Source organism: Pleurodeles waltl, chromosome 9 (genome assembly GCF_031143425.1).
Source record: "Pleurodeles waltl isolate 20211129_DDA chromosome 9, aPleWal1.hap1.20221129, whole genome shotgun sequence".
Taxonomy (NCBI): Eukaryota; Metazoa; Chordata; class Amphibia; order Caudata; family Salamandridae; genus Pleurodeles; species Pleurodeles waltl.
Window position 1 is genome coordinate 309880198 of NC_090448.1, and position 18647 is coordinate 309898844.

The 18647-nt window shown below is 48.4% G+C and overlaps 1 protein-coding gene across 1 annotated transcript in view; it reads right to left on the reverse strand.

The window, feature by feature from the left end:
* RAD54L2 (RAD54 like 2) overlaps positions 1-18647 on the reverse strand; it is a 784453-nt gene that overhangs the window by 378663 nt on the left and 387143 nt on the right. The window contains exon 11 of the mRNA XM_069206800.1: positions 12667-12844. Within this exon, the coding sequence (XP_069062901.1) occupies positions 12667-12844 (178 nt within the window). The remainder of the gene's footprint in view (positions 1-12666; positions 12845-18647) is intronic.

Genomic DNA, 18647 nt, shown 5'->3' on the forward strand with positions numbered 1-18647 from the left:
TTTTGAATGTTTTAGCATTCCTGGGAGCATAGGTAGGCTTTGGTATTGGCTATGAGTGGAGGATAGCGTGTTAAACAAAAAGTCATCCTCAATTGGTTCGGAATGCAAGGTGCCGTTATGGAAAGCAGCTGCCCTTGCGACCACCTGTGTGTAAGATGTACTGTCCTCAGGTGGGGACGACCTGGCAGGGTACGAGTCTGGGCTGTTGTCCGATACTGGAGCATCGTAAAGGTCCCATGCATCGGGATCATCTTGACTCATTGTAGTATGAGTCGGGGAGTGCATCAGTGGAGGAGTTGCTACTGGTGATGTGTGCACTGATGGTGGTGGAGACGGTGGTGGAGTTGTTTTCCTTGCTACCTTTGCCTGTGGCTGCTTGTCCTTTTCTTGAAAGGCAAGTCTTCTTTTTATTTTAATTGGGGGAAGAGTGGTTATCTTCCCTGTGTCTTCTTGAATGTGGAGCCTTCTTTGAGTATAGTCTGGCTCTACTGCTTCAAGTTCCTCTCCGAATCTATGCTTTTGCATTTGGGAGGACAATCCTTGTTCCTCTGTATAGGAACCTGTTTTCGGCTCCGAGGCCGGATGTTTCGGAACCGAAACTTTTTCGGACGTCTTTTTAGGCTCCGAAGAAACCTTTTTTATTTTCGGCGTGGTGGTGTCTTGGTGCTGAACTTGTTCGTTGCCGCTGTCCCGGTGCCGAAATTTCTCTGAGCAGATGTCTCGGGTCCGAGATTGCTGTGTGGCGGTATCTCGACACAAGCGTGCCCTTTTTTCGGTGCCTTGGATCGGTCACCTATTTTTTGGGTTAAGCCATGGCCTGCTGGCGGTGGCGTCCCCTGGGCTTTTGTTGACTTCTCGTGAGTCTTATGTTTCGACGTCTTACTCACGGTTTTCGGCATTTCTTCGGCCTCGAGCTCTTCCAAGTCCGACTCGTGGATAGAGAAAGCTTCCTCTTCCTCCTCGAAACGCTCTTGTCCTGTCGGCGTCGACGCCATCTGCAGTCTTCTGGCTCTTCGGTCTCTTAATGTCATCCTCGACCGAATTGCTCGACAGGCTTCACAAGTATCTTCCTTGTGCTCTGGAGACAAGCACAAGTTACAGACCAGATGCTGATCCGTATACGGATACTTGTTATGGCATTTTGGACAGAAGCGGAATGGGGTCCGTTCCATCAGCCTTGAAGTCACACGTGGCCGGGCCGACCAGGCCCCGACGGGGGATCGAAAAAGAAAACCCCGAAGGGCCACCGGAGCTCTTCAAAATTCGGTGTCGATCTGTTGTAACTAACCCGATACGAACGCAAACAATACCGACGTTTTTTCCGAGATTCTAACTAACTTTCCGACCCGAAACACGTAGCGAAAAGGAACACGTCCGAACCCGATGGCGGAAAAAAAACAATCTAAGATGGAGTCGAAATGGGAGGAGTCCCTCGGTCTCGTGACTCGAAAAGACTTCTGCGAAGAAAAACAACTTGTAACACTCCGAGCCCAACACCAGATGGCAGGATGTGCACAGCATGTGTATCTGCAGCTATACATGCCATCGAACACACATATATATATATACACACACACACACACACACACTGTAGGAAGTTGGCTCTGTATGTGCTATTTCAAAGTAAGGAATAGCATGCACAGAGTCCAAGGGTTCCCCTTAGAGGTAAGATAGTGGCAAAAAGAGATAATACTAATGCTCTATTTTGTGGTAGTGTGGTCGAGCAGTAGGCTTATCAAAGGAGTAGTGTTAAGCATTTGTTGTACATACACACAGGCAATAAATGAGGAACACACACTCAGAGACAAATCCAGCCAATAGGTTTTGTTATAGAAAAATATCTTTTCTTAGTTTATTTTAAGAACCACAGGTTCAAATTCTACATGTAATATCTCATTTGAAAGGTATTGCAGGTAAGTACTTTAGGAACTTTGAATAATTACAGTAGCATATATACTTTTTACATAAAACACATTTAGCTGTTTTAAAAGTGGACACTGTGCAATTTTCACAGTTCCTGGGGGAGGTAAAGTATTGTTAGTTTTAGCAGGTAAGTAAATTACCTACAGGGTTCAGTGTTAGGTCCAAGGTAGCCCACCGTTGGGGGTTCAGAGCAACCCCAAAGTTACCACACCAGCAGCTCAGGGCCGGTCAGGTGCAGAGGTCAAAGGAGGTGCCCAAAACACATAGGCTTCAATGGAGAGAAGGGGGTGCCCCGGTTCCAGTCTGCCAGCAGGTAAGTACCCGCGTCTTCGGAGGGCAGACCAGGGGGGTTTTGTAGGGCACCGGGGGGGGGGACACAAGTCCACACAGAAAGTACACCCTCAGCAGCGCGGGGGCGGCCGGGTGCAGTGTGCAAACAAGCGTTGGGTTCTCTGTAGGTTTCAATGGGAGACCAAGGGGTCTCTTCAGCGGTGCAGGCAGGCAAGGGGGGGGCTCCTCGGGGTAGCCACCACCTGGGCAAGGGAGAGGGCCTCCTAGGGGTCACTCCTGCACAGAAGTTCCGATCCTTCAGGTGCTGGGGGCTGCGGGTGCAGGGTCTTTTCCAGCCGTCGGGAAATTAGAGTTCAGGCAGTCGCAGTCAGGGGGAGCCTCGGGGGTGGGGTTCAGGGGGGACAACTTTGGTTACTCACGGTCTCTGAGTCGCCGGAGGGTCCTCCCTGAGGTGTTGGTTCTCCACCAGTCGAGTCGGGGTCGCCGGGTGCAGTGTTGCAAGTCTCACGCTTCTTGCGGGGATTTGCAGGGGTCTTTAAATCTGCTCCTCTGTAACAAAGTTGCAGTTCTTTTGGAGCAGTGCCGCTGTCCTCGGGAGTTTCTTGTCTTTCTTGAAGCAGGGCAGTCCTCTGAGGATTCAGAGGTCGCTGGTCCTGGGGAAAGCGTCGCTGGAGCAGGTTTCTTTAGAAGGCAGGAGACAGGCCGGTAGGTCTGGGGCCAAAGCAGTTGGTGTCTTCTTTTCTTCTTCTTCTTCTGCAGGGGTCTTTCAGCTCAGCAGTCCTCTTCTTCTTGTAGTTGCAGGAATCTAAATTCTTAGGTTCAGGGATGCCCTTAAATACTAAATTTAAGGGCGTGTTTAGGTCTGGGGGGTTAGTAGCCAATGGCTACTAGCCCTGAGGGTGGGTACACCCTCTTTGTGCCTCCTCCCAAGGGGAGGGGGTCACATTCTTATCCCTATTGGGGGAATCCTCCATCTGCAAGATGGAGGATTTCTAAAAGTCAGAGTCACCTCAGCTCAGGACACCTTAGGGGCTGTCCTGACTGGCCAGTGACGACTCCTTGTTTTTCTCATTATCTCTCCTGGACTTGCCGCCAAAAGTGGGGGCTGTGTCCAGGGGGCGGGCATCTCCACTAGCTGGAGTGCCCTGGGGCATTGTAACACGAAGCCTGAGCCTTTGAAGCTCACTGCTAGGTGTTACAGTTCCTGCAGGGGGGAGGTGTGAAGCACCTCCACCCAGAGCAGGCTTTGTTTCTGTCCTCAGAGAGCACAAAGGCTCTCACCGCATGGGGTCAGAAACTCGTCTCTCAGCAGCAGGCTGGCACAGACCAGTCAGTCCTGCACTGAACAATTGGGTAAAATACAGGGGGCATCTCTAAGATGCACTCTGTGTGCATTTTTTTATAAATCCAACACTGGCATCAGTGTGGGTTTATTATTCTGAGAAGTTTGATACCAAACTTCCCAGTTTTCAGTGTAGCCATTATGGAGCTGTGGAGTTCGTTTTTGACAGACTCCCAGCCCATATACTCTTATGGCTACCCTGCACTTACAATGTCTAAGGTTTTGCTTAGGCACTGTAGGGGCATAGTGCTCATGCACATATGCCCTCACCTGTGGTATAGTGCACCCTGCCTTAGGGCTGTAAGGCCTGCTAGAGGGGTGACTTACCTATGCCACAGGCAGTGTGAGGTTGGCATGGCACCCTGAGGGGAGTGCCATGTCGACCTAGTCATTTTCTCCCCACCAGCACACACAAGCTGGCAAGCAGTGTGTCTGTGCTGAGTGAGGGGTCCCTAGGGTGGCATAAGACATGCTGCAGCCTTAGAGACCTTCCCTGCATCAGGGCCCTTGGTACCAGGGGTACCAGTTACAAGGGACTTACCTGAGTGCCAGGGTTGTGCCAATTGTGGAGACAAAGGTACAGTTTAGGGAAAGAACACTAGTGCTGGGGCCTGGATAGCAGGGTCCCAGCGCACTTTCAAATCATAACTTAGCATCAGCAAAGGCAAAAAGTCAGGGGGTAACCATGCCAAGGAGGCATTTCCTTACAGATACCTTTTGGAGTTGTTCGACGAAGAAGGAAGACAGGTCAGCACTGCAGCACAGAAGCTGGAAAATAATTCCTAATGCTTGAAAAAGGTGCCCCACGCTGGAAGCTGGATTGCAGATGGGTGTTGATGAAGGATTTCCACCAACAAGCCTTAGCAAAGGTAAACTCGCGGCAGGAAGGAAAGAGGTTCTGCCAAGGACCAGCAAGGTCCAGGAGGGGGAGTCACAGGGGACCCTCCGCGTAGCAGAAGGCCCACAGGAGCAGAGGCAGCACCCACACGCGTCCTACAGGGGCAGGGACACAGAAGTCACAGGAGCAGCCCACGCAGCACCACAGAAGTTGCTCCCACGTCGCCGGAGGACCACGCAGAGGTCCAGAAGTTGCAGGAGGGAGTGCTGGGAGCTGTAGTTACACGTTGCCTGAAGTTCCACTTGGAGGTAAAGCAACAAGCCTTGGCAGCTGCAAATGACGCAGTGCATGGGGGTACTGTCTTGCGTGGAGTGGAAAGGACTTACTACCACCAAAGTGTGACAGCTGGTAGAGAGGACCAAGGGAGACCCTCCGGACTACCACCCGTGGATGCAGGACCAACGCCACTCAGGATGAGGTGAGATCCACGCAGCCGGTTGTCGTTGCAGTCAGGTACCTTTAGTTACAAGGAAGTGATGCCTTCACCCCAAGGGAGATTCCTTCTTCTTGTGCAGGCTGAAGAGTTGCAGTCTGAGGATACACAGCTGGGAAAATGTTGCAAAGCTGGCAGGATTTCTTTATACAATGTTGCAAAAAAGTCTTCCTTGTGGATCTGCAGCTTGTAGGTTCCTGGAGGGTCCAGTCGCGGTTCCGGAGGCCAGACATCGAAGCAGGGATGCAGAGGAGTCCTGCTGGAATCCTGCAAGCCGAATCTGAGGACCCACCCCAGAGGAAGACCCCATACAGCCCAAAGAGGGGGCTTGGTCACCCAACTAGGTAACTACATATCAGAGGGTGCCTCCGACGTCACCTGCCTGGCCAGGCCATTCAGATGCTCCCAGACTTCCCTGCCAACCTTGGAATCACGATGGCAGAACCCAGGGACCCCTCTGGGGGAGCTCTGGGCACCACCCTTGAGGTGGTGACGGACAGGGGAGTGGTCACTCCTCTTTCCATTGTCCAGTTTCGTGCCAGAGCAGGGACTGGGGGTCCCTGAACCAGTGTGGACGGGTTTATGCACGGAGGGCACCAAATGTGCCTTTCAAAGCCAAATCAGTGGCTGGGGGAGGCTACCCCTTCCAAGCCAGTCACACCTATTTCCAAAGAGAGAGGATGTTACCTTACCCTCCCAAAGGAAATCCTTTGTTCTGATTTCCTTAGCTTGATCAGATCAAGCAGCAGGAGGGCAGGAACCTGTCAGAGGGGTTGCAGCAGATGGGCTGCCCGAAAAACCCTGTAAGACTGGTGGTAGCAATGCTGGGGGTCCTCTAAGGAGCCCCCCAAAAGTGCATTGGATCATACCTCCAATACTTGCATCAGTATTGGGGAATGATTCCGACATGTTTGTTACCAAACATGCCCAGGTTCGGAGTTGTCCAGTACATATATAAAATGTCATCCCCGCAATCGTGAAGTCCAGCAAAATGGAACTGAAGTTCGTAGGGGCACCTCTGCTAGTGCAGGGGTGCCCTCACACACAGGTACCTGTACCCTGCCCTCTGGGCTGAGAGGGTCTATCTTAGGGGTGACTTGCAGTGACCTGTAGTGAAACTGGGTGCGTCACCCGGTTCACGCAGACTGCAATAGCAGGCCTGCACAACTCTTTGCTTGGGCTCCCTATGGGTGGCAGAATAACTGCTGCAGCCCATAGGGAACCCCAATACCCTGAGTACCTAGGTACCATAAACTAGGGACTTACATGGGGGCCCCAGTATACCAACTGTGGGGATACAAAGTTACCAGCAACCAAATTTAGAGACAAGAGCACAGTCACTGGGGTCCTGGTTAGCAGGATCCCAGTGAACACAGTCAAACACACTGACAAACCGGCAAAAAGTGGGGGTAACCAAGCTAGAAAGAGGTTACTTTGCTACAGGTACAATAGTCTGTTGGTTTGACGAGAAAGAATTATGTTCAAAAGTTCAAACACACATGGCAAATATTTCCAGTCCCTTAAGTCAGACTGGATTGATAACAGATTTTTTTTTTTTTTAACACTTTTCGATGGTACTTTTAATAGCAGAAATACGTCCTTCCTTTGTTGATATGTAACCTTGAATTACAAACCTTAGTTCGTTTTGAATTCAAGTTAACAGTATCCTCATAAATGTTTATGTACCTTCTCAAGGCACTATGAAGGGTTTGCACTGCCCATAAAAGAAATAAGGGCAATACAGCCCTTCCTGCACCTGCGCATTACAAAGAATACTTGTGATTTTACATTCAAGAGGCCGTCTGAATGGAGCACGTTTCGGAACAGAAAGCACGATTTGATGTCACCTTTTGATTTTTCTTGTGTCTCTTTTACACGTACTACAGGATTGCAGACAGCGCAGAGGAAGCAGAAGAGCGACCTTCGAAGACTCCTGGATCCCTGGGAAGCCGATGCTGAAGAGAGGAGCAAAGGAAAAGCAGGAGGATCCGTGGACAGCGGGACGAGGTGAGTTAAGCCAGAAGAATGCCGAACTGGAGGTAGGAGAGGACTCAATGAAGCCAAGCAATGCGTCTCTGTGCTGCGTGCCTCAAATAAACATGGTGCCTATGTCAAAACACCTGGAGGAGTGTGACAGTTAACACACTGGTGTAATTAAGCTTAACACACTTGTATAATTAGGCTTTTGGTATTTGGAACGTTGGTGTAATTATCTCATTGTACTAATTATTTCCTAGCCCACTGTACAACTGTTTCAACGATTACACAAATGCACACGAGGATTGGCACATGCAAAGAGAAAACATATTGTGCCTTAAAGATAGTCATGTTGTGCAGTACATGAAAAAGCTGGCAAGTATGCTTTGTTTTAATAATAGGCAACAGTGCTGATTACAACATACTGAATCACATTCTGTGTGCAACAATGATTTATACAGCAATGTACTACTTAGGTGCATTTAGAAGGTACCTGGCTGTGCGGTGGACTGCATAACCTAACAGGATGCGATACTCATAGCAGAAGATCTGAGGTAAAAGGGTGTGTGGTTTCATGTGGGTCATGGTGTTGTCATACACAAAGTGGGGTAGTATTTGGGAAGGTTTCAGCATCAATGTGAGTCAGGCAATCATTGAGCGGAGTTGTAGGAATGTAGTACCTTTCTGGCATATTTACCCCATTTTTTGCCTGGTGTCAGTATGTTTACATTGTAGTATACTGGGATCCTGGTAACCAGGACCTCAGTGTCTGTGTTCTCTCCCCTAAGTTTCGTTATAAGGTACCTTTAATCACTCCACAATTGACATACTGGTGCATCGTATTAAGTCCCTAGTATATGGTACTCAGGTATCCAGGGCTTCGGTACACCAGGGGTCCCACAAGGGCTGCAGCATGTATTGTGAAGTGATGCATGCACCTTTCACCACAGTTATAAGGGCCTGCCTTACATCATGGTCACCGCACTCTGACCCTGTAAGTCACCTCTAATGTAGGTCCTTCAGCCGAAGGGCAGGGTGCATGGCTCTAAGTGTGAGGGCATCCCTGCATGTGCAGAGGCGCCCCTACAAATCCCAGGCTCCATTCCTGGGTTTTGTAAGTACGGGGAAGCCATCTTAGGGTATGTAGTGGACAATGGCCAACACAGGTTGTCCAGCTACATAATGGCTTCACCTAACCTAGGCATGTTTGGTGTCAAAACATGTGTGAATCATGTAACTACACCGGTTCGAGTGCTAGTAGCATGATACCATGTATTCCGGGGGTTCCCTAGTTGATCCCCCAAAGTCCGCCTGTACAGCCTTGGAGGGTCTGCATGCCAGCCCATGCTGCTGCCGACCCCAGACACTGTTCTGCCCTCCTGCTGCTGAGCCTAACTCGGGGAGGAGAAGGCAGAACAAATGATTTCCTGTAAGACAGGAGAGTGGCCAACTCTTCTTTAGAAATGGGTGTCACTGGGTTGGGGGTATCTCTGATTGCCACCAGTCTGCTTTAAAGGGCACATTTGGTGCCTTCCTTGCATCAACCAGTTTGCACCAGTGCAAGAACCTGCGATTCCTGATCTGGTGCCAAACCACACCAGGGAAAGCGGATTGACCACCCCCTGTCCAGCTCCTCCCCATGAGAGGTGCACAGAGCTCTGCCAGGTGATTCTGCAATCATGGAAATAAGATATGCAAAAGCCCCTGGGAGCATCTGAATTGTTAGTCCAGCTGGATGATGCCCCTGACCCCCTCTGATGGGTGGGTCACTGCAGTAAGTGTCCAAACCCCCTTCCTGGACTACTTAAGGGCTACCCTGAGGTTGAGACCCTAGATTTGTGTGGAAGACTTCAGGAACTGTCTGCAAGACACTTCTGCAACCTGGACACTGGAACTGCTGCTGTCTTCGCTGGAACCAGTAGCAAGACTATAACTAGTATGAGGGCTCCTACTGCAACTTTGTTTACAAGTTCTACAGAAACTTCTGCAAATCCATGGCCGAGCATCCTCCAGAGTCACTGAGATTCTGCCTGCACTTAGGAAAGCAAGCAGGAATCTCCCTTGGAGTGAAGGAGTCACTCCATTACATCTGCAGGCACCTCAACGACGACGAAGGGTTGTGGATCCTGATGTCCCCCAGACTCTTCATGGCTCTACAACACAGGTGGTGGTTCTCTGGCTCTCCAGAGGTCCGACTTATCTTTCTTGCTACTGGGAAGTCTGTGGTCCCTCGCTGGAGCCGCTTGGCTGGGACACCTGTGCACTGTGCCTGCTTGTCGTTGCCTTGGGCTTCTTGGCTCTTTAGTTCGAAGATCTCCTTGCTCTAAGAAGCCCCAGCCGCTAGAGCTGCTAGCACTCTCCATCTCCAAGAACAATGTCCTCTCTGCAACTCCTGCGAAATGGGTAGCCCTCTTTGCTGTGAAGCTGTGGCCTCCCTGTGCCTGCTGCCAGAAGGTCCTGTTGGGGGATCCACCGATTCCTGCTGCCTCTCCTGCGTACTGATGGCTGGCCCTCACCTACCGGCCAAGGTTAGGTCACCAGGACCGTACTGGTACCCACAAATCCTGCAAACTCCGTGCAATGCTTCCCTGCATTTGTCAAGGCTTGTTAGTGGTCCCAAGGACTACTGACCCCTCTGCAACTGGACGACCGGCGTGGGACAGCTCGTGAACTAATCCTGGGATCTTCCTGCATCGCCTGGACTCCAGAGCTGCACTTCTTCATCCACCATCATACAGGAAAGCATCTCCAACAATGGTGGACATTTCCCTCCTGCACCGCCTGGTGGTCTGGACTCTGTCCTCTCTTTCCTTAGGTCCTCATCTTCAGGACTCCATGCCTAGGTTCCACCGACCTGGTCCATGGGTCACGACAGCAGCTGGACAACCAAGGTCCCACACTGACTTCAACTGAAGGTTCTGACACAACTTCACCTCTATGCAGCTGGGCTCCCTGCTGTAGGTACTCCACTGTTCTGGGTATTCACGGGTGGAGGCAACTATCCAACCTCCCTTGTCGAAATGGGTGTTCTCATGATCCTCTGGGAAGGGTCCTAAAACACGAAAACTCCCACCACGACTTCCCCATGTTAGTCTATTGACACTGATCCGAGATTACTACACTGCACAGGCACCTGGGGAATCCTATCTACTTATCTTTGGGGTGTTAGTACATCCCCAGTCCTAAGGGTCCTTGGGTGTTAGCGTGGGTTGGGAGTGATTTTCACATTCCATTATTTTAGTATATGGTTTGACCTCCGGTATAATGTTTGACCTCGCACCCCTACCCCCTTTCACCCCCCAATAGGGGTCCATGTTATTTTATGCATTTATTTACATGTTGCCAAGTATATTTTTGTATGTCCATATCCTTGGTTAGGAGATATAACACAGTTAGTTCCCAAGTGTGTATTACAATAAAACACCTTTTTCTAACACTGGTGTGGTTCTTTCCCTGTGTACACATCACTGATTGACGTTTGGTATTTACAATCACTTTACACCCTCCTGGATAAGCCTTAGCTGCTCTACACAGCTAGCCCTATGAAAGCTCTGGCTATCTAGAGCTGCCTACAATATCAGGAAGGCTTGCCTGTACTCAGTGCAGGGTGCCTTGCCCATAGGTGTACACCATATACTGAGCCAGCCTCCTGCATTGGTGGTGCAGTGATTCGAATAAAGACTTGTACTGCTAAACCACTTGGCCATACGAGAGTTTCCACATGAAACCACTGCTGACTTAGGTACATGCTGTACTTTTTGCAAATTGGCATTTTTTCAAAAAAATATTTAGACTAGGTTTGGGTCCTTAGGTGGTAGTGTGGGTTAAGAGGGATTTTCACATTCCTGAGAAGAGTGCGCCATGGGTAGAGCCATCAAAGTGTCTGCCCGGGGGTTGATCACCAGAGTCAAAGTTGCGGCGCAAGTGCTGCCCTTAAAGGCCTCAGGATCCAGCGGGGTCCAAGACTGGCAGGCCTAGGAACTCCCTTGAGCTTGAGGCTGCGGGGTGATTCAGTGCAGCAGCCAGACACTGGTCCCCATCGGACTCCAGGCAGACCGAGTGACATTCTGTGCTCTGCGCTGTCTGCTGCACAGCCGCCTACAACCCCGCTGTGCCTCTTCTAGTGCATCAGTGGTGCAAAGCACAGACCCCTGGGCGGTCTCCAAAGACATCCCACCACCAGGCCACCGTGGGGAGGGGTGGTGTGGGGAGAGATAGGGCCGGGCGCTCCCTGCTAGCAGTGCTCAGGGAGGCCACTCATGGTTGCCCTCTTAGTTTTGCTTGTTGCGGCCTGCTGCTAATTCTGTGGCACACGGCCCCTCTGGGGCTCCAGGACGGGCATGTGCATGCAGAAAGGAGCTCAGGACAACCCCACTCTCAGACTGATGTGTGGTGCCAGCAGCAGAATCATGTCAGGTGGCGAGGCCGGCTGCAGAGCTCCTGAATGAACGTCTGCCATGGTGGCCTTCTGGGCTACTATCCTCCAAAGTGATACACTTTTTTTTAGATGCAGATGCATTCAATAGCTGAAATAGGAGCAATATCATCAGAAGCAAATATAGAAGGGATGTGTCTCATCACATATTTTAAAACAATTGAATGCTGTCAAATGAAGTCATACTGTTTCTGATAAATTACTGGCTTCAAAAGTGGTCTCTAAATTGTAACACTACCCATCACCTGAATATGACAACTTTCAAGCTTCAACACGTGAGAGCAGTGTGGGCTTGAGAGAGGATTATTAACCGAAAAGTTGTTGAGTGTTGGGGTAATTAACGGAAGTGAAGTAGGGACATGGCAGTCTTTTCCATAGGAGTTACCGCTAAACTCTAAATATATGTTCAACAGCAGACAGACGCAGAGCAAAGAGCTTGAATGCCTTTACTCAATGGAGAGAAGTGACAAGAGTCACTCAGTAAAGTATGAAAAGTTGGAAGCTGTATATTCAATGCCTGAACAAGACGTTCAGATGACCAAACTGCTACTGTGTCATGAGGGAGGTGAAGAAAAGATAATCATCCATTTTGGAAGAATGTACCACCTATATTCAAATTTCCACTGCTTATATTATGGGTAATACTTTTTTCTTTGTAGGTCAGAACTCCTCAGGAGTGCATGTGTTTTCTTGCTTTTCGTTGTGTGCTGTTATTTCCCACTCAAATCACCCCATCCCCCAATGTGCTATCAGTGTTTCTTCCTCCAACACTAACCCCCAAGGTCGTCCACTGCTTCTGGCATACATCCCATCTTTTTTTTTTGGTCAGCCACACTTAGTCCCAAAAGAGCCCTGTTGCTCCCTGCCCTACTGCAATGCAGACTTTTGCACTCACACATCTATGCCTCCAACCTGACGTCATACCTTTTGCATGGGAATACGGACAGTAAATTAGATATGTTTATTTGATTGTCACTATACATGTTGTAAGGGAACATCTACTTCTAGAGTGATCTGTCTGTAAGAGTAAAACAAAAACTGGCTTCAAGTTTTTGTCTTACTGCAGATTATCAAATAATGCCATCTATCTTACATCATGGTCTGGTCTCCACTTCTTGAACATCAAAGCATACATTAGCCAAAAATGTCTGAGCTCTCCGAGTCCATGCCACTCACCCATCCCAACTTTTAAAAAACTTGTTATAGTTGCTTTCCAATTCTAAATAGAGTTTGCTTTTCCACTTGACTTTCAATAAATAACAGAGATAAAATCACCTATCTCAATGCAAAGCAACCTTGCACCATAGCCAATCTGTAAGAGTATGCAACACGAAAATTAACATTTTTTCATCATTGCTTAAACTTACCTTGCAGCAAACACAGAAAGCCTTGAGAGGGTTCAGGCCTAGCCAACCGCTGTTGCCAGCATCTCGAAAGCGGTTCATAAACTCTGTGTAGAGTGCCCGCTGGATCTTGGACAGACGCACAAGTATGACATGCTCTTCCTTGCTGGGAAGCTGAATCTTCAATACACTGTGACCGCGCCTAAGAAAGGAAAAAAAACAAAAAGAAAACACACAAAATCAACTCATCAACTGTGAAACGTGTACAAGAAAGATAAATATTGCTTTGAAGTGAACGCCTTAAAAATATGTTCCCAAATCACCACATGGATTAAGGTTGTTGTGTGACTTGAGGTGGACGCATCCCTGAATGCCAATCTTTTGAGTCTTTTTTTTTCTCCCATTTAACTTTACGAAGCTTTTTAAAGCATTGCTGTTTTTCTGGTTTTGTTCCACCTAGTCACCCTTTTGAGTTTAGAAGGAAGCTAGAGGAGAGCAACATATTTTTAGCAAGCTTTTGGTAGTCCATCTCAATGCATTTGTGAGCACAAAACATGTTTTGCGTTAGATTGCATCTAAAGCACTGGCTTTCAGTAATGACAGATCTCATTCATCCCTGCAGTTCTAATCTGCCTGGCATTTCTCTTTCTAAGAAACAGTATGATCATGAGATGGATTTGTAGCTTCATGTGGTCGGGTAAGTCTCGGCTCAAATATATCCGTCAATCACAGACTCCATTTCACTCTTTTTATGTCTCAGATCACCATAAAGATCTGGGCCTGCCTGGATCTTCTGATACGTGAACTAGGATTGTCCTGGTCACAGACCCTGATTCCTGTAACATCTCATGCAATCTGACTTTCTTCGTATCTGCAACAAAAAATGGCTGTGCATTTTGTTGCAGTGGCGTTTGTTTACTGTATAGAGCCACCATAAGAGAACAGAACCCAGACATGAAAGGTGGGTATTTTAGTGATACCCTAAGAGCAAATGGATTGTTAATAGGTTTGAAACCTCTTCAGTAACCTATGAAATTAGCAGACCAACAGAGGTGTCACCAGCCTCATCAGTAGCAACAAAACCCTGATATTTTGCTGAAACTTCTTTGCATAATTAACTCATTACACTCCCTACAGTAGTGCCTAAGCATGACGCTATGGGTGCTGTTGTAATGTTCTTCACACCACGAACATTTAACAGATCCCTGAATCCCAGCATGTTGCGGGTGGTGCTTTCTTCTAAGATGTGTTGAGGTTCTACATTCCTTCAACAAGTCCTGTTCCTAATAACCCATTACTTTTTAAGTACCAGACATGATCCAGAAGTTTTCAAGCAGTACTCCTGAGTGCCACCAGGTAGTGTTGTGCAGCTCAGTACCGATGTTGTTCCACTTTGAAAGTGACGTATGATCCCCATATGTCATTTGCTTTCTAGTCTGTTCATGCCCCCAGAAGTAGAGTTTAACAGCACCTTGGCTTTGACCAGCATGCAGACTATATATATATATATATATATATATATATATATATATATATATATATATATGGGGAGAATGGCAGGGTCATAAAGGAATCTGCAGCTAGACAGAGTACTCCCCCAGAAAGAGCTTCAACGTAAGTAAGCTTGTTCATCTAATTGATACTTTTAACCACAGATTCCTCACCTTCTGAATAGATACCAAACTGTACCTCCCTGGTGGTGGGTCTGTGAACTGACTCAGACCAAAACGTTCCATAGGACCGAGTAGACAAAGTGCCCCGCTCACCAGATCTGGCTGCCCAGAGAGGGGTACTACATAAACACATGAAATAATGCCACATAGCAGCCTGGCAAATGTCCAGAACATGCACTCTGTTTACCAACACAGTAATAACAGCCTTTGCTGTGGTGAATGGGCTTACAAGCATTCTGAGGGCTGTGTCTTAGCCTGTACAAATTGGATTTGATGCAAGAACGATAAAGTTTGAAATGGTCCTTTTCTGCAGTGCCCTTCTTCGCTCCAGCAAGTTCAAGAAACAGATGATCGGCATAAAAGCGGAGAACTATTTTGGGATCCATTTGATGGATTCTATCCACCTCTGAAGAGAGGTGAGGTGGAGCAAAGAAAGCCAGGATGGTAGGGTTTTGCACAATGGGGAAAGGAATCACTTTTTAAGAGAAACAAGGGTCAGTTTCTGAACATCAGCTTCACTGGAGAGAATGTTGTCTATAACGGGTAGACAGAAAGGGTTTGTCACTCACCCATCCGCTGCTATAATGATATGGAGATGAGAAAACTTTTTTTTTTTTTAGAGTGAGGCGTTGCAAAAGATGGCTGTGCCGTGGTTCAAAGGAACTACAAATTAGGAATGTGAGGACTAAGTTCTGGTCCCACTGTGGCTTGATGAAAGGTGTGAACAGAAACAAACATCACAACTGTTGATTTAAATAAAGAGGGCTGGTCCGGCCACTACAAAAATGCTCCCAAAGCAAGTCCTTGCTCGGCTAGCAACAACAAAAAAGCAACAATTTGGATAGTTTAGCTTTAAGTGGATCTATATGAAGAGTACTGCACCACACCACAAACATGTCCCAACTGCAGACGTACACAGATTTCATGGAGGGATGCCTGGCTGCCGTAATAACATCAACAACTTCAGGCGGGAGGTAAAACGCATTCAAGCCACTTTATTTCCAAGCATGAAGATTAAGACTGTAGACCTGGGAGCAGAACCTTTCCCTGTTGCTGCAAAAGAGGATCCTTCCAAAGCGGCAGCTTGATCGGAATCAGATGTTTATGCCTAGGAGTTCCAGGTGCCACACCTACTGCTCATACTCAATCCAGTGGCACTAGGAAGACTTGGGCTTGGTCGGTCGTGATGGTCTTGAGAACTTAGGGCAGAAGAGGTAGTGGCAGGTTGGGATACAGGAGTTCCAAACTCCAGGTGGAAAGTATTTCCGAGAGAGAGAGCGCGAGAGAGCAGTGTTGGGAATGCCACATACAAAAATACTGACATTGGGCATTGTCGGTGATGGCAAATAGATCAAGTCAAAGTTCTTCTCATATACGTAAGATACACAACACCATGTCTGGATGTAGCTATCATTCATGATCCATGAGTCACCAGCAACTGAGATGGTTGGCCCTGGTGTTTAAAGATCCTGCCAGGTGGTGTTCCACCAGGAAAATCCCCTGGTGATCCAGTCACTTCCACAAGTGTAGTGCCTACTGACAAGGTCCACGACACCACCCCGCCCTGTTTGTTGCAGTCAAGGCTGTGGTGTTGTCCATGAGCACCTGCAACATCCTCCCTCTGATGGGTAGTGGGAAAGCTTTAAATGCCAAATGTAAGGCCACAGTTGCAAAGGGCTGATGTGGAGCTGGGCCTCTCCTGGAGACCAGATGCCTCAGAGCTTCACCTCTCCTAAATGGCCTCTCCAACCGAGGAGTGATGCATCTGTCACCTCTTTTAACTCTGGGAGGGATATGGAAAGTGGTCTGCCGCTGACCAAATTGCGGTGCAGCAGCTACTACTGCAGGTCTTTTGCAGGCTCCTTTGAAATCTGGACATAAACTGAGAGATTCCCCTGATGATGTTCCCAACAGGACTTCTGCTCCCACTGCAGAGTGCACATCTGGCATGCTTGCCAGCAGGATTCAGGAGGCCAACCAACCAGGTAGCCTCAGAACCATTCTCACTGAGATCCAGGACAGAAGCTGAAACATTGGGACCACAGCCTGGATGTTCTATGCTCCGAGGAGAAGGCGCAAAATTGCACCATGTCCAAAACAGCTCCAGTGAAATGAAGTATCTGTGACGAAAGCAGATGTACCTTCAGTATGTTGATAAAGAACACCAATGATGTTAGGAGGTTCTTTAATTTACAGATGGGTCACGACTGCCTGGGGCGAGCTCGACTTCAGCAACTAGTCATCGAGGTAGGGAATGACTGCCACCCACAACTTCCAAAAGTGTGTGGCAACCACCATCATAACTTTTGCGAACACCCTAGGGACACTGTTGAGGCAAAATGATAGCACCACCACCTGAAAGTGCTCTTATGCTACAATGAACTGCAAATATCGCCAGTGGGCTGACAGGGTGAGAATGTGTAAATAAGCACCCTGCAAGTCCAACACTACCATCCAGTCTCCAAGGTAGAGGACAGAAAAGACCTGGACCAGGGTGAAATCTGGAATTTGCCTTTCAGCATAAAGGCATTGAGAGGGTGAAAGTCTAAAATAGGACGAATGCCTTCATCTTTGCCTGGCACCAGAAAGTAGCAGGAGTAACAATCATTTCCTACTTATGATGCCGGCACCCTCTGTATGGCCCCTTTGGTCAAAAGGACCTGCACCTCTTGCTGTAAAATGGTTCTCAGTGAGCTGCTCTCTAAGGGTATTGGCAGGGTGGAAAGGAACTGAAGGAAAATGTGAAGGACCCACTTGTCCAAAATGATTGCTCGTCACCCTGGAAAAAATGCCAGATCCTGCCTCCGACAGGGTAGCTGTGTGCCTCACAGTACATGCTAAAAGGTTTTGTTACTGGTACAACACCTTAAGGGGCAGAGAACTAGGCTGCATACTACCCCTGCTGCTGTTCATGTTGTCTTTGGGATTGAGTGTCTAGGCCACTAAATGGCTGTGTGAGTAGCTGGACTGGCTACATAGGTTGATGCTGGTGGAATTGGAAGCCCCTCCCCTATTAACGAAGGGGACAAAACTGATTTGGAACTGCCTTACTGGGACAGACAGGCCTGGTGAGTGAGTTGTGGCCCTGCTCTCTTCAAATTGGTAGAGGGCCACTTCTTCTTTTCCACCAAAAAGGTGACAGCCATCAAACGGCATGTTCATCATTGAAAACTGAACATCCCCAGAGAAGCCCCTGGATCTCATTCAGGCATGTCACTTGAGCGCACATAAGTGTTGACCGCTCGGCCGATGCATTCTGTAGCATCCACCCTACATCTTCACAAAGGTGAATTTTGCTGCAGCATGGCAATCTTGAAAGGCCTGTGTGAGGACAGGACATATACCCTCGCCTATAGCACGTAGAACCAGGGCAACAGGGCAACTAAAGTGCGTGGCATTAACAACCAAGCAAACACCGGCACTGACAGAGCGAACGGCTAGTGGAAGAAAACATCTGCTTGTCGAATGTTTTGATGCACTCAGATTCACAGTACGGTGGAATAACAGGAAAAGTATTAGGCTTAACTTTGCTGGTGGATGCCAGATCCCACCAAGCTTTCTGCTGTTAGGTATGGAGTCAGGAAGACTGGCGCACATGGTGCTGGGCAGGCCACCAAACTATCTGTCTGGTCACCAGGTGTCCGAAGCAAACTTTCACCCATGCCCCAAAGTACGGCAACTGCCAAGGCATCACTGAAGGACAGAAGAGGCTTTCTATTTGTCTGTCCAGGTTAGAGGACCTCTGGGAAGACATTGGGTTTAACCTCCACAGTGAGCAACTGAAGATCCTGTACCTCAGCCACCCTAACACCAGTTGTCATCTGTGCACTGGGGCACTAGTTCATCCCACTCAATATAATGGTCACTGCCCAAAACTGTACCAACAGGTTATGGAGGAGCTCAGCCCTTCTTTGAGAAAAAAATGTGTGTCAGAAACTGACGGGTTGCCTCAAGTCTGTAGCTTGGTGGAATCGGGGCATGGCATGGTCGAGGTCTGCTCGGAGTCAGACAAGCCTATCAGTTGTGCTTCATTGTCTGGAGTCAACAGCATCAGTGTTGATGGCCTGATGCAGGTCATGCCACCAGGACCGAAGTCGGTATCCAAGCCATCGGGTTCCAGGACCTTGTGGTTCCTTGAGGCCCAGATGTGAACCAGAGGAAGGTGGTAGCATACCAAGAGTACACAGAATGGCTGAATGTAATGTGGAGTGCGTCGAGAGACACCCCTTTGCACCTTCTCTGGAGTTTGAGGCTAGAGGGAAGGGACAGAGTCCCAATTGGACTTAAATTCTGACTTGCATGAAGACTTCCACTGCAACGAAAATATGCTAT